The sequence below is a fragment of the Colletotrichum karsti genome (assembly GCF_011947395.1).
Source record: "Colletotrichum karsti strain CkLH20 chromosome Unknown Scaffold29, whole genome shotgun sequence".
NCBI classification, from domain to species: Eukaryota; Fungi; Ascomycota; class Sordariomycetes; order Glomerellales; family Glomerellaceae; genus Colletotrichum; species Colletotrichum karsti.
The window spans coordinates 152,325-164,874 of NW_024065929.1; the positions used below are offsets into that span (position 1 = coordinate 152,325).

The following is a 12,550-nucleotide window of genomic DNA, read 5'->3' on the forward strand; positions in this document are numbered from 1 at the left end:
ACGCAAAACAGCAGAAGCAACAATTCATCTTGGAGTCAATGAACGACAGAATTGAAGAGGGATTATCACGTTTTGACGGCTTTTTCCAGCGCCAGACAGGTAAGATACTGTCTACAATGAATAAGACGTGGGTTCTGACATATTCTTAGAGATTGAAACTTCTACTCGGCAGGCTCTCGCTGTGCTTCGAAGCCTGCAAGACGATCGTATCAAACCGGCCAGACTGACGATTTCCAAAGCCGTGATTTCACCTGGCCAACTATTCGATCTCCTCACTACCAATGGGAATGGAACTAAATCGTCAGAAGGGCGCGAAAAGACATACTTCGACTTCAAAGCCTTAACATTACAGAATTTGAACATTGTGCAGAGAACGACAATCTGTATCAGCCCTTCAAGCCTCCACCAAGCGCATTATATTCTCAAACAACACCGCTTCTTTCGTTGGATGCACAGGGACAATGCAGATATGCTCATTGTGGACTGCAACATCAAGGAAGATGGTTTGAAGAACGTGTCGACGATGTCACTCTTCTGTGCCAATCTTGGCCTAACGATGGCAAATCTGGAGCCTCACAGCATAATAACGCAATATTATTGTGGACTTCATGCTGCATCTGATCCAAAGCAAGATCCTTGGCACGGACCAGAAGGCATGCTTCGATATCTCTCAACCCATCTGTTCTTGGTTTTGACAGAGAGAAAATCACTCAACCTGGAGTTTCTCAACAGCAAAAGCTACGTTCAAAGACTCAAGAATCATGAGTTAAACTCACTGTGCAACCTGCTCCTTGAGTTCTTACAGCATTTTGACCCAGAGACGACGATTTACTTCATCATCGATAACATGTCTCGATACGAGACCGACTTCAACAATGGCTTTCTGGAGCTACGGGCAGTGCTACTCGGCCTACAGCGTATAATTCAACACGACGGCCTGAAGCCACGGTTGAAGATTCTTATCACCGTTCCTTACACGTCATCAAAAAGATTACGAGACCTCACGGACGAAACATTCCATTTGGCGCTGCCAGCTTTGGCCCTGGCTGGGCATGGTATATCAGAAGCATTGATTTACTCTTCCATTTTAAATCCGAAAACGGCTACTTCTCTTAATCATGACGAAGAAGAAGAACCCACAGAGTGGGGTGGACCGGATGATGATGATGAATAGTATCAAGGGGTCCTTGTGGCGGCATCAAATCAATACGTTGGGTCTAAATTGGCTGTCAAGGCAAGTTCGTGAGTGACGCCGCATGTATCATTAAACATAAGACACCACACTTGACTTGATAAAATGAAACTTTCTGTTAGTAGTTGATATTGTTGAAGAGCTTTTGTTCAACAATCGGTCGAGTTAACATCATAAGAAACCAATTGAGGAAAACCTTTTCTACTGCGGTCATGAACATCGCAGAATTTTGGCCTGTTTCAAGGAACCTAAACGTATTAACTAAACCTCACTTTACATCCACGCAAGTCAAACCACCTTGGTTATAACTGGGTTTAGACAGCCCTGTAGCTTTCCGTCGCCCGGCAGGTTTCTCATGGTTTGTCATCCGCATTTAATCACATACCCAGTCATCCGGATTCTTGTTTAATCACGGGGTATTTACTTCTGTCGTCAAGAGAAGTTAAGTCGCGATCCCTTCGTCTTTTTGACACTTTTTAAGAAGTTATAGATGTTAAATTATTATTGACGGGCTGGGTCCGAATGGGCTCGGATATCTGTCTCGTCCGTGATGAAATAATACTGCCTCTGAGCTCGTAAAACCACTGAAGTCTTTTCGACCCGCTTCCTTGAGTGCACGATAATTCTTGATGCCATGCTGCATTGCCAAGCGTGACACACTTGTAACTGTATTTGTTTTAGATCATAAAGAGACTGAATACACAAGCATACAAAAGCAGTAATGAATGGCCGTCTGTCAAACCAATAACTTCGATTTCAGAATACCGTCAAGCTTTGAATACGAGCTTCCAACACCCCTTACCCTAGCCCTCCCTCTCCAAACACATGGCTTCGATGTTGTTTCCCAACGGATCAATAATGAAAGCAGCATAATAACCTTTGCCGTATGCTGGCCGCTCTCCTGGTCCACCGTTAGACTTCCCTCCAGCCTTACTTCAATCAGATGGTCAGTGAGGGGTCCCGATTCAAGGAATATCTCAAAAGCTCACATTGCCGCTTCATACCATTTATCCACCACTTCGGGACTGAAGGCATTGAACGCAACGTGCGTGCCACAACTAAGAGGCTGTGTGGACTCTGTCAGGGAATCATTGCCGTCAGCCGCGACGTGGAGGCCAAAGTCGGAGATCCCATCGCTCGAAGAAAACCCAAAGCTTTTTCCATCTTGATAAGACAGCGTACAACCAAGAGGGTTTAAAGTCTGGACATAGAAAGCGCAAACTTTCTGGATGAGTTGAGGCCTCACGGCTAGAGTGATATGATTGATGGGCATTGTTGGCTGTTGACGGCGGTCGAAATCTGGAGGTCAAATGCATCACCAAAGCAGAGCATGAACTAAGATCATCTTCAAATAGAACCAATCTAAGCATTTCGTTCGTACGAGTCATGAATAGCGGATGGCGCGGACTTTGACGACCACGATTTCTAAGCATTCATCACTTCGGAGGAGCTTGGCGTCTGAGTTCGTGTTTACTCTTCGTTGGACACCTCACTCACGCGGGGGCTCTAGATTGGAACCGGACATATCGGAAAGATGAGTCTCTTATGTCCATTTACTTTGATCTTCAATGGAATATTAAAAGACATCTGGTACATAGACTTGCTCAGTGGTCTTGAACTTGTCTGTATCATTCCGTCAGTAGATTCAATCGTCGGTCACACCCTCTTTCTACCATGTCCCGCTACATCACCGCTCACCAAAGCCCGGAGGGCCCCGGAGACTCTCGGCCCAGAGCGATCCAAATCATCGAGGATGAGGACTTGCGTCTCAAGCTCCAGGGAAAGTCGGTCTTCATTACTGGAGCCAACCAGGGTATTGGGCTGGAAACGGCCCGGGCCTTGCACGCAACAGGAGCAACTGTTTACCTGGGAGTCAGAGATTTGGCCAAAGGTCAAGAGGCGATCAACGATATTTTGGCCTCAGAGACCTCGACAGGTGCCCCCTTACACCTGATCAAAATTTCACTCGACTCATTGCAGTCAGTCCGAGATGCTGCAAACACTCTTCAAAGCCAAACCGACAAACTCAACATCTTGATCCTCAACGCTGGTGTTATGGCTACACCCGAAGGCAGGACCGTTGATGGCTTTGAAACACAGTTCGGCATCAACCACCTCAGCCACTTTCTGCTGTTCCGACTCCTGGATCCTTTGCTCCTTGCAGCTGTGACCCCTACCTTCCACTCACGGGTCATCTGCGTTTCATCCATGGCACACCGTGCGGGTGGAATCCGTTTCCACGACATCAATTTCGAAGAGAAAGGCTCGTATCACCCATGGGTCGCCTACGGACAGTCAAAGACGGCCAACATTTACATGGCGAATGAAATTGAGAAGCGTTACGGGGGCAAGGGCTTGCATGCCCTTTCCCTGCACCCCGGCGGCATCCAGACCAACCTCTCCCAGCACCTGGATCAGGACACCATCGCCGCGTTGGGCGCGAATCCGGAGCTGCAGAAACAGATGAAGAGCGTCGCCCAAGGCGCGGCCACATCTGTCTACGCCGCTGTCAGCAAGGAGTGGGAAGGCCGGGGCGGACGCTATCTCAGCAACTGCATCGAACAGGGGCCGGCGGCGGAGACGTCGGGTTCCATGTCCACTGATGAAGGCCACGCGCAATGGGCTTATGATGAGAGTGCTGCAGCCAAGTTGTGGGCAATCTCCTGTGAAATGGTTGGCTTGGTGGAGGAGTGAAGCTGTCGCCTTGTCTTACGTAGAGATAGTTTCATGCTTCCGCCAAAGCCGGTCAAGGTTTCTGTAGCTACTAGAGGGGCTGCTTAGCCGGTAAAGCCTACACGACTTCCAACGCTGTAATCAGACACGAAACTCTCAATCCAACAGTCATAACCTATCTGAAAGCTGCGAGCCGTACGGCTTATCTCCTGACCACATTTGGCTTGATTGAAAAAGGCGCGGCTGAAACCCCGGCTACAGGAACACAGTGGTTTGGTAACGTTGCCGGCAGCTCCAAGTCAGATGTCTCCTGATTCCAGGCGAATCCAATAGACCATAGCGTCAAAGGGGCTAAGAGATGAGACATAATCATGCAAATCGACCGAGGTATTGATCTCGGCTAGTCTGATGTGGTTCGTATTCAGAAATGTAAAAGTTTTCAAGCGAATGGGGTTTGGGTGGGAAATTGGTACGTGCTGATTGGGGTGGTGTCTTCGGCTCTTCGGCGTATTAAGAATCGAAAGAAACAGACCCCGAGTCCCTGTGACCTACCAAGCATTTTGAGGTGATATTACGACTTGAAAACGCCTGGGAGCGGACACTGCGGGATGCGGCTTCGGCAAGCTCCAGAGTGGACGGAAATGAGATGTGATATACATGCTGCCAACTGTCACGGCGTTGGACTTGTGGTTCGTCAAGGGCTAAGGCTCCAGTTCCAAGAAAGTGGCCCGTCTAGTGATCTATCTCACTTCTGGAGACGGCTATGCTCCTCAATCTTTTGGGTAGGCTAGATTGTCTGTAGGCAGTGGGGCACAGTACGTCCGTCATTCTCAAGCCAGGCTTGTCTATGAGGAGACATGAAGAGATTATTCATAATCATATCCTATCACCTTTATCTCTGCCCCGTTGCGTAAAAAGACGACAAAAGTTCCTTCGCTATACTCGTCAATTCTTTGGTGACTGCAACCTTCAACAGATCATGCCCTGGACTTTGGACGCCGTCTCTGAAGACGGCCTTCCCAACCCAAGCCCTGTGCGTGAAAGACTATCAATACGCCAAATCCACAGGAGACTCCAGACTCTCCCACGGCGGCTTGTTCTACTCGTCAGCATTGCTCTCATCATTCTGCTTTTTGCTTCGGCCATATTACTCGCCCCCGAAAACAGGCCTGCTTCTGTAGAAATCTCTACGCCCGAAGAATTCGCCTGGAAGCCGACATGGACAACCGAGGAGGTCCAGCCAAAGTTTGCTTACGTACAGTATGCCACAAACATGGATTACCTGTGTAACGCAGTGAGCATCACTTCTTTCCCCCAATGTAAACGTTTTCGCATTTTAACGATGAAACGCGGGATGTAGGTGATCAACTTTGCTCGCCTACGGCGATATGGCGCGCGAGAAGACCTCGTCCTCATTCACCCAAACGAATGGTCAAAAGGGGTGAGTTTACATTGGCTTCACATCCTTGCCCGAGAGGCGACGCGAATCTGATCATTTCCCGACTAGAATTCTCGCGAGGCGACTGCGTTGGCTAGACTCCGCGATTCAAGTCCCGGCCTCAAGATGAGCGGATTCGATCTGATATCAACAAGCAAAGGCGACAAAACCTGGCAGTACAGTTTGACAAAATTCCACGCCTTCGCATTGACAGGGTGGAAACGCGTTCTTGCCTTCGATTCCGACTCTCTTGTCCTCAACAATATGGACGACTACTTTCTTAGCCCAAAGGCCCCGATCGCCTTACCCCGAGCCTACTGGTTGAACGAGAAGAATATGGATAAGAAGCAAGTCCTCGGGTCTCATGTAATGTTGATCGAGCCAAACAAGGCACGCTATCACAAGATTATGGACGAGGCAGCGCAATCGGGAGAGTTTGACATGGAAGTCGTCAATCACTTATTCGGAGACTCAGCCATGATATTGCCTCACCGGGGACTAGCCCTCCTGACAGGCGAGTTTCGTGCTACCAATCACTCCAAATATCTGGCTCCTAATGAGAATGAGGTGTGGAATGCCACGAAGGAGGTATCACAATCTTACCTTGTACACTTCAGCGACTGGCCTCTTCCTAAACCATGGATATCGCGCACTAAGCAGCAGTGGGAGGCTGCATTGCCAGAGTGCCCCGTCCTGGATAAGAAAGTTGGTAGGGAAGGTTCGCCCAAGTGTGCAGACCGGGTTGTATGGTCTGGGTTCTACGAAGAGTATGATAGGGAGAAATCAGAGCAGTGTAAAATCCTGTCGGAGTAGACCTAAGACAATTGCAATTCGCCGCGGCGCAGTACGATGCAGCTACTGTTGAATCTCGGTCTATTCGACATCTTTCCATACCCAACGACTACAGATTATTGTCAGAGTAGACGACTCTCATCCATGCAGGAATATGCAACGACTCCAGCGAGTTCAGACAAAGTTGAACCATCGAAGAGGCGGCTGCTGTTCCGCACTGACTGTCTTAGTCCTCGCTCGGCTGGTCTTCCTGGCAATCAAGGAGAGTGTGTGTTCGATGTGGCAGAGTGGGCACGTAGCGCTGAGCGAGGCGAAGCCCACTAGCGGAGTCTCCGTCTCCTCGGAAAGATGACCGTCACATCGTCCAGTGTCTCACACGCAAGTCAAGGACAAACCTGTGTGACTGTGTCCTTTTCGTTCCCAAGCTGGGTTATCCCATCCATCGATGTTGCCTGTCATTCGAGGTTGTTCAGGAATCAGCATTTTTGCGTGTAGCCGGACCTATCCAAGAGACAAACCAATCAGAACTAAAAGTTTTCACGTTAAATTCTGCTTCACGGTCGTCAAGGGACGGAGTGCGGAATGACGCCATGTAACTTTCTCTGTGATGTACGCCAAATTAAGAATTTAGTCTATGCCGAACCAGGAAATAGCTTAAACATGAGTTTACTAGTATCCACCGAGATCGACCGAGGTCTTGCCCATAACGGACTCGGCTCCACTCACCACTCATCTAATCCCTCCTCCCTGGATGACAGAAAATTACTAGATTGGGAACCCTGGCCGTGAGTAGTTGGCCGTGAGTAGTTCTATGGGATCATAACGCGTTAATGGAGAGGATCCTTTCGCATGTCGAAAATAGACTCTCATAACTTGGCAACTTTTTCCTTTTTTTTTTTTGGCATTTGACTGAGCTGCTAGCGGCCGGAGATAGCAACTCCCGAGAGATGTTGATTTCTTCATGTCACGGGACACCTCGTGATTCCAGTCATATTCAGCTGCGCCTAGCGGGGTCGGAGAATACGGGCCTCTCTTGTCTTTCATGGAAAAAATGCCCCGAAAGGAAAGGAAACATATGCCGACGGTGTTAAGGAGAATCAAGCGGATCAAGTTCTTTCCCCGGTAGTGGACATGATGCTGAACAGAAATACGATGAGAGGGCAACACGAAGGCTACTTCGGTTCAGAGAGCGGATCACGGCGGGCGAGGACAACGTCTACAGACTAGCTTCAGATTTTGGCTTGCGGTGCTGGGTAGTTGAGTACGAGAACATCATTTCTTCAGAGAACAGGGGAGCAGGGTCGGACAAGCTAGAGATCGTATTCATTTTCAAGTACAACGATGCTGATGAAAATAGACATGGTCGTTCATGGGTGAACTGGAAGGAGATTTATGGATTCAACATCTAAGAGCACGACGATTTATCATGATAAATACAGAAAGAAACCTCTTGTTGCAATAAGACTGTTAACATTCCACAGACACTCGTGCCTTCATTGTGTATTATCCTGGTTGTCATTCGTTTCATCTTCATTCGCCAACAACATGCTTCTCAGCTCAATTCTCGCTATAGGGTCACTCGCAGCCGCAACTGCTGCGAGCGTCACGCCCCGTGACGGCAACATCTGCACTCAGTCGGCCATCCGTAAGGAGTGGCGTGAGCTCACTGATGGCGAGAAGGCCGAGTACCTCCGCGCCGCAGTCTGTGTCCGCGGGCTTCCCAAGTCCAAGTACGCCGCCGTCGACGCCGTCACCACGCGCATGGACGACTTGGTGTACACTCACTTCCGCCTCAGCTCCCAAATTCACTTTGTCGCCAACTTCCTTCCCTGGCACCGCTGGTTCGTGCAACTGCACGAGAACCTGCTGCGTGACGAGTGCGGCTTCACCGGTGTCCACCCGTACTGGGACTGGACCATAGACGCTGATGCCAAGAACATGCCGCAGTCGCCCCTGTTCGACCCGGTCACTGGCTTCGGCGGCAACGGCCAGTTCACGGGAAGCAAGGAACCAGGCTTCCAGCGGTGCGTGGTGGATGGGCCTTTCGCAAACACGAACCTAACACTGGCAATGGGATGGCCCAACATGACCGAGCAAGGAAACCGCCTGCACTGCCTCACGCGGGAGTTCAACAGCGGCGATCAATTTGACGAGAATGGAAACAGCCTCGTTGGCGACATGCAGATGGCAGCTTACGACTCCAAGGTCATGACCGCAATTTACGCCTTTGACAAGTTCCCTGACATGGTCAATATGCTCGAGGGTCTTCCTCATGCACAGAGTATGTTTATGCTTTTTTCACTAACTAGTCTCCCGACGAATGCTAACGTGTGTGCAGTCCACAGCTCCATCTTTGGTGACATGGGCCCCGCCACCTCGCCCAACGAGCCTCTCTTCTTTCTCCATCATGGCAACGTCGACCGAGTGTGGGCCAAGGTGAGTTTCGATTGTATTCGGCCTACATTTGCTTTCATTCGCTTACTTCCGTTGCAGTGGCAAGGCCGCAATGAGACCCGCCTGGCGGATTACACTGGCTTTCGGGACGTTAACAAGACCATTCCGGCCTCGATCACAGACACCATGCCTGTGATGGAACTCGTTGACACCGAACCTGTTGTCAAGGATTACATGGATATCCAAGGTGGACCTCTGTGCTATACCTACTCATCTATGTAGATGCCCCACGGGCATGGGGTGGTTCAATGATCACTCAACACATGTAACACATGGGCATCACGTCTTAGGCGATGATTGTTGTTACAAATCTAAGAGATCAGCCTACACTGTAAGCTGCGGACGCCGTGTAGATATTACTTTCTTGGAGAGGAGTGCTGCTTCTTTCCACTCAATTTGTATACAGTTGCTTTGTAGATAGTACCTTGAACGATCAATTCTTACTATCACATAATCACTGCGTTGGCTGTACCTTTTCTAGTCCGTGTGCCATCCGCTCACCTGAAAAGTCTGTAAGGACTAAGAAATCGAATCCAGATTATGGATTCAAAGTCATCGATGCAAGGGCTGATTCACTGCATGTAAGGTGATCGATGCTCGCTGGGAGATGTCCCGGCGGCCACACTGGGGCTCGGGCAGAAATAATCCATGGTAATCCCGCTGGTTCATGTCAGACAGAAGGCAGTTGCATCCTATCACATACCGGGCAAATATGGTGTTTGATTACTATTCGACCCGTCGTAGCGGAGCAACAACCCGCCGGACGACTGCTGTTTTGACCAGGGTACCTACCGACAGATCATTCTCTTGGCAGCAGAGACTCCACTGTCCGTTTCTAGACTTCTCTTCGCGACGTTACCGTTAGCTCAGTCCCAAATCGCATACAGGCTGCAGGTTAAAGCTTTGGCATTGGTCAGCAGGGACGTCGACTTGGATCGATGTCGTATTCGGTGGGGAACCCGGTCTCTTGACATGGTGTAACCCTCCCGCCAAGCCTACATTACATACCAACAGCTCTGGATCAGAATGATACTCCTGACTCCAGAGCCTCCCACACCACAACATCTACTGAACCAAGGATTTGGGATAGAGAACGTATCACAGCTTGGCGTTGAACGTCGATCCGGGTTGGCCCGCTGGGGGCGGCTAGGTGGCGGGTGACATAAGAATCCAACCTCCACTCGAATGAGGTACCGCATAGTGATCACCACACGTAAATCCTTCTTAACCAATCACGACACATTGTTGTGAAGGCCTGTCTCATCTATGATTTCTATGTGATTTCCCTTTCGGGAACTTTTGGTGGTGCACAAACGGGGGCCGAGATGTCCAGTCTCCGTGCCCAGCCACAGTTTCATGAACTGGAGTCCCAAACTAAATCTTCATGTAAAGCTTTACGCGTATACAATCACGTGCATGGGTTTACGCGTATAGCTCTAGAGTTCAGCGGAATCTCATCCGCCGTTGTCGACAAGTGCTGTATGCCCCGCATGCGATTTCAGAGGCACTGATTCCTTCTCCATTCCTCGCCATGAAGCAACTTGCAAGACATATTCTGCTGCTTGGAACCATAGCTGCTTTCCGTACCTTCCTGCGTAAAACACCGCCCACGAGTGGTTCCAAAGTACCTCTTAGCCTGGTTATGCCCATGATCGTAATATGATCATTATATAAGTGCTACAATGGGGTTTTCTTCTTCACCTTTTGAATGACTTGGTGAACATATCATTCAACAATTGGTTCAAGAGAAATTTCTCAATTAAATCCAACCTATGGGTGCACCCATACATGATTTGTCTCATTTCGATACATACACTCGATTTAGACCCACTGCCAGTCCCTACTTCTGCGCTAATGATTGTGCAAGCGTTCCCTTCTTCCCAATTTCACAATCCTTTGTCCCCCTCTGATCTTGGCGTGTATGCGCTGATGAATGCTCTCTTGGCTGTCTAGGCATTGTGTCTGGCTTCAGCCACCTCGAGTTGAGCGGCGATGCTCTCGTCCTTCTCGAAGGCGGCTTGGGCAGCAGCCGAGTCCTTCATAGCATGAGGAACGATCTGGTCGCCAAAGAGCTCATCCATCTGTTCCAGCGTGCGGCCTTTGGTTTCTGGGTAAAAGAACCAGTAACATATAAAGGCGGTAATATTGAGAGCGAAAAAAACATAGAAATAGGCGAACTCAATCGCCGTGAGAGCCAAGGGCGTAAATTGCGCAAAAATAAGGTTGACAGTCCAATTAGTGAAGGTGGTAATGGCATTACCCAGGGCGCGGACCTCAACAGGAAAGATTTCAGCAGGGTACACCCAGCTGATAATCCCAAGAGGCGTATAGAAGAAACTGAACAGAAAATTCATAGCCACCATACTTCGCATCTGGTTGGCATTCTCAGTGTTGAAATATTGACCTTGGACAGCGTTGATGAGGAGCGCAGAGGCCATGCCCGTGGCGGAGACGAGAAGGGGCTTGATGCGACCAACCCTATCGAGAAGATAAAGACCAATGCTGCACCAAACGATGGAAAGAGCGCCATTGATGCCAATGATGAGGAGAGACTCGCGAACGGGGATGTTGAGGATGCTGTAGATACGAGGGCCGTAATAGTTGATAACGTTGATGCCACTGAGAGGACCGAAAGCCTGGACGCCGCATCCAAGAATAAGACGCCTACGCCATGAGGGCTTCGTGATAATCGACTTCCAAGAGATGTCGCCAAGAGCCCGGTCAGCCAAAATGACATCTCGGATTTCGCGAAATTCGAGCTCAATCCTTTCCTCTTCGAGATGGTTTCGGAGCACAATTAGTGACTTGCGCGCTTCTTCGTGGCGATCCCTTTCCATGAGCCAACGAGGTGACTCCTGGAGGAAATAGACGCCCGCAACAAGAACCAGACCGGGAACGGTCTGGAAAGCGAGTGGGAACCGCCCTGTGTGAAACAAAGTCAGTCCAGCACTAAAAGGAGGGAGGCACAGCAGTGGTTCATCAACATACATGAGAAGTGGCCAGCAACAAACGAGCATCCGTAGCCGAGCCACTGAGCCACAAAAAAGCCCCAGCTTAAGGACCACTGCAGTAGACCGGCGAGGGTCCCGCGGTACTGAGGCTCTGAAAGCTCCGAGGCGTACATGGGGATCGTAGAGGTGAGCTGTCCGACAGCCACCCCGCCAATAAAGCGACCTACTATGAGCATGGTCATATTGATGGCGCCGGCCTGGAGCGCGCAGCCGAATAGCGAGACCAGGGCCCCGATGAAAATTGTGAGACGGCGCCCCAGCATGTGGGCGAAGACCATGTTGAAGATGGTTCCGAGGATGGCACCGCCCTGGAAGGACGAGACGATACCGCCCACGACCGTGTCTGACGGCTGCGAGAAGTACTCCTCGAAGGTTGGCAGGGAAATTGTTGAGGTGATGATGCCTGAATCATAGCCAAAAAGAAAGCCTCCCACGGACAGGAAGACGCCCGAGAAGATGGTTGTTTTCTTGCCCATGTTGCCTGACTTGTAGAGGGGTCTATACACACGGCAGGAGAAGAAGTGGTTATCAGGAATGAATAACAAAGTGGATTTGCGGGTTGGCATCAACACAAAACAACGCCGTTGCAGGTTATTAAGACTAACTATTCCCATGACTCCTCGGGGTATCTTTGCGCACCAATTCCGAGGTCATGAAAGCTTCACGCCTTGGACTTTCCTGAATATGTACAGAGATTCGTCAATGACCAACAGCTCGGTGTGAGTTGACGCAGAATACTTGACCAACGGGCAGAGCTAAGAGGGGGCTGTCAGGCACCCAAGGCATCGGAATTCGTGTCGAGAAATCCACAATCCGAGAAGACCACGTAAGGGATAGGTCGCCATGTAGAATACCCCATGCCTCAGAGCAGGAAACGAAATCTCGGATGCGGAGATTGAATTCTCGGCCCTCCCTCACCGTCGACTGTGCCCGGTGAGTTGGAACGAAAGTGGTGGTGACGTGTAAACCCCTAGGCTCTGATGGTGCATC

General features: G+C 49.9%; 4 protein-coding genes across 4 annotated transcripts; 3 read left to right on the forward strand and 1 right to left on the reverse strand.

The window, feature by feature from the left end:
• Positions 1 to 2,866: 2,866 nt before the first annotated feature.
• CkaCkLH20_08574 (uncharacterized protein) lies at positions 2,867 to 3,886 on the forward strand (the record flags this gene model as incomplete). Its single annotated transcript, XM_038891289.1, has 1 exon — positions 2,867 to 3,886. The coding sequence occupies one exon, from the start codon at positions 2,867 to 2,869 to the stop codon at positions 3,884 to 3,886; it is 1,020 nt and encodes a 339-aa protein (XP_038743301.1).
• Positions 3,887 to 4,844: 958 nt separating this feature from the next.
• Positions 4,845 to 6,116, forward strand: CkaCkLH20_08575 (glucose n-acetyltransferase; the record flags this gene model as incomplete). Its single annotated transcript, XM_038891290.1, has 3 exons — positions 4,845 to 5,159; positions 5,226 to 5,306; positions 5,373 to 6,116. The coding sequence occupies 3 exons, from the start codon at positions 4,845 to 4,847 to the stop codon at positions 6,114 to 6,116; spliced, it is 1,140 nt and encodes a 379-aa protein (XP_038743302.1).
• Positions 6,117 to 7,640: 1,524 nt separating this feature from the next.
• On the forward strand, positions 7,641 to 8,771 carry CkaCkLH20_08576 (uncharacterized protein; the record flags this gene model as incomplete). The annotated part of the gene is made up of 3 exons (XM_038891291.1): positions 7,641 to 8,376; positions 8,434 to 8,531; positions 8,589 to 8,771. The coding sequence occupies 3 exons, from the start codon at positions 7,641 to 7,643 to the stop codon at positions 8,769 to 8,771; spliced, it is 1,017 nt and encodes a 338-aa protein (XP_038743303.1).
• A 1,727-nt stretch (positions 8,772 to 10,498) lies between these two features.
• Positions 10,499 to 12,036, reverse strand: CkaCkLH20_08577 (uncharacterized protein; the record flags this gene model as incomplete). Its single annotated transcript, XM_038891292.1, has 2 exons — positions 10,499 to 11,472; positions 11,538 to 12,036. 2 exons carry the CDS (start codon positions 12,034 to 12,036, stop codon positions 10,499 to 10,501), a joined length of 1,473 nt encoding a protein of 490 aa, XP_038743304.1.
• Between the last annotated feature and the right edge of the window lie 514 nt (positions 12,037 to 12,550).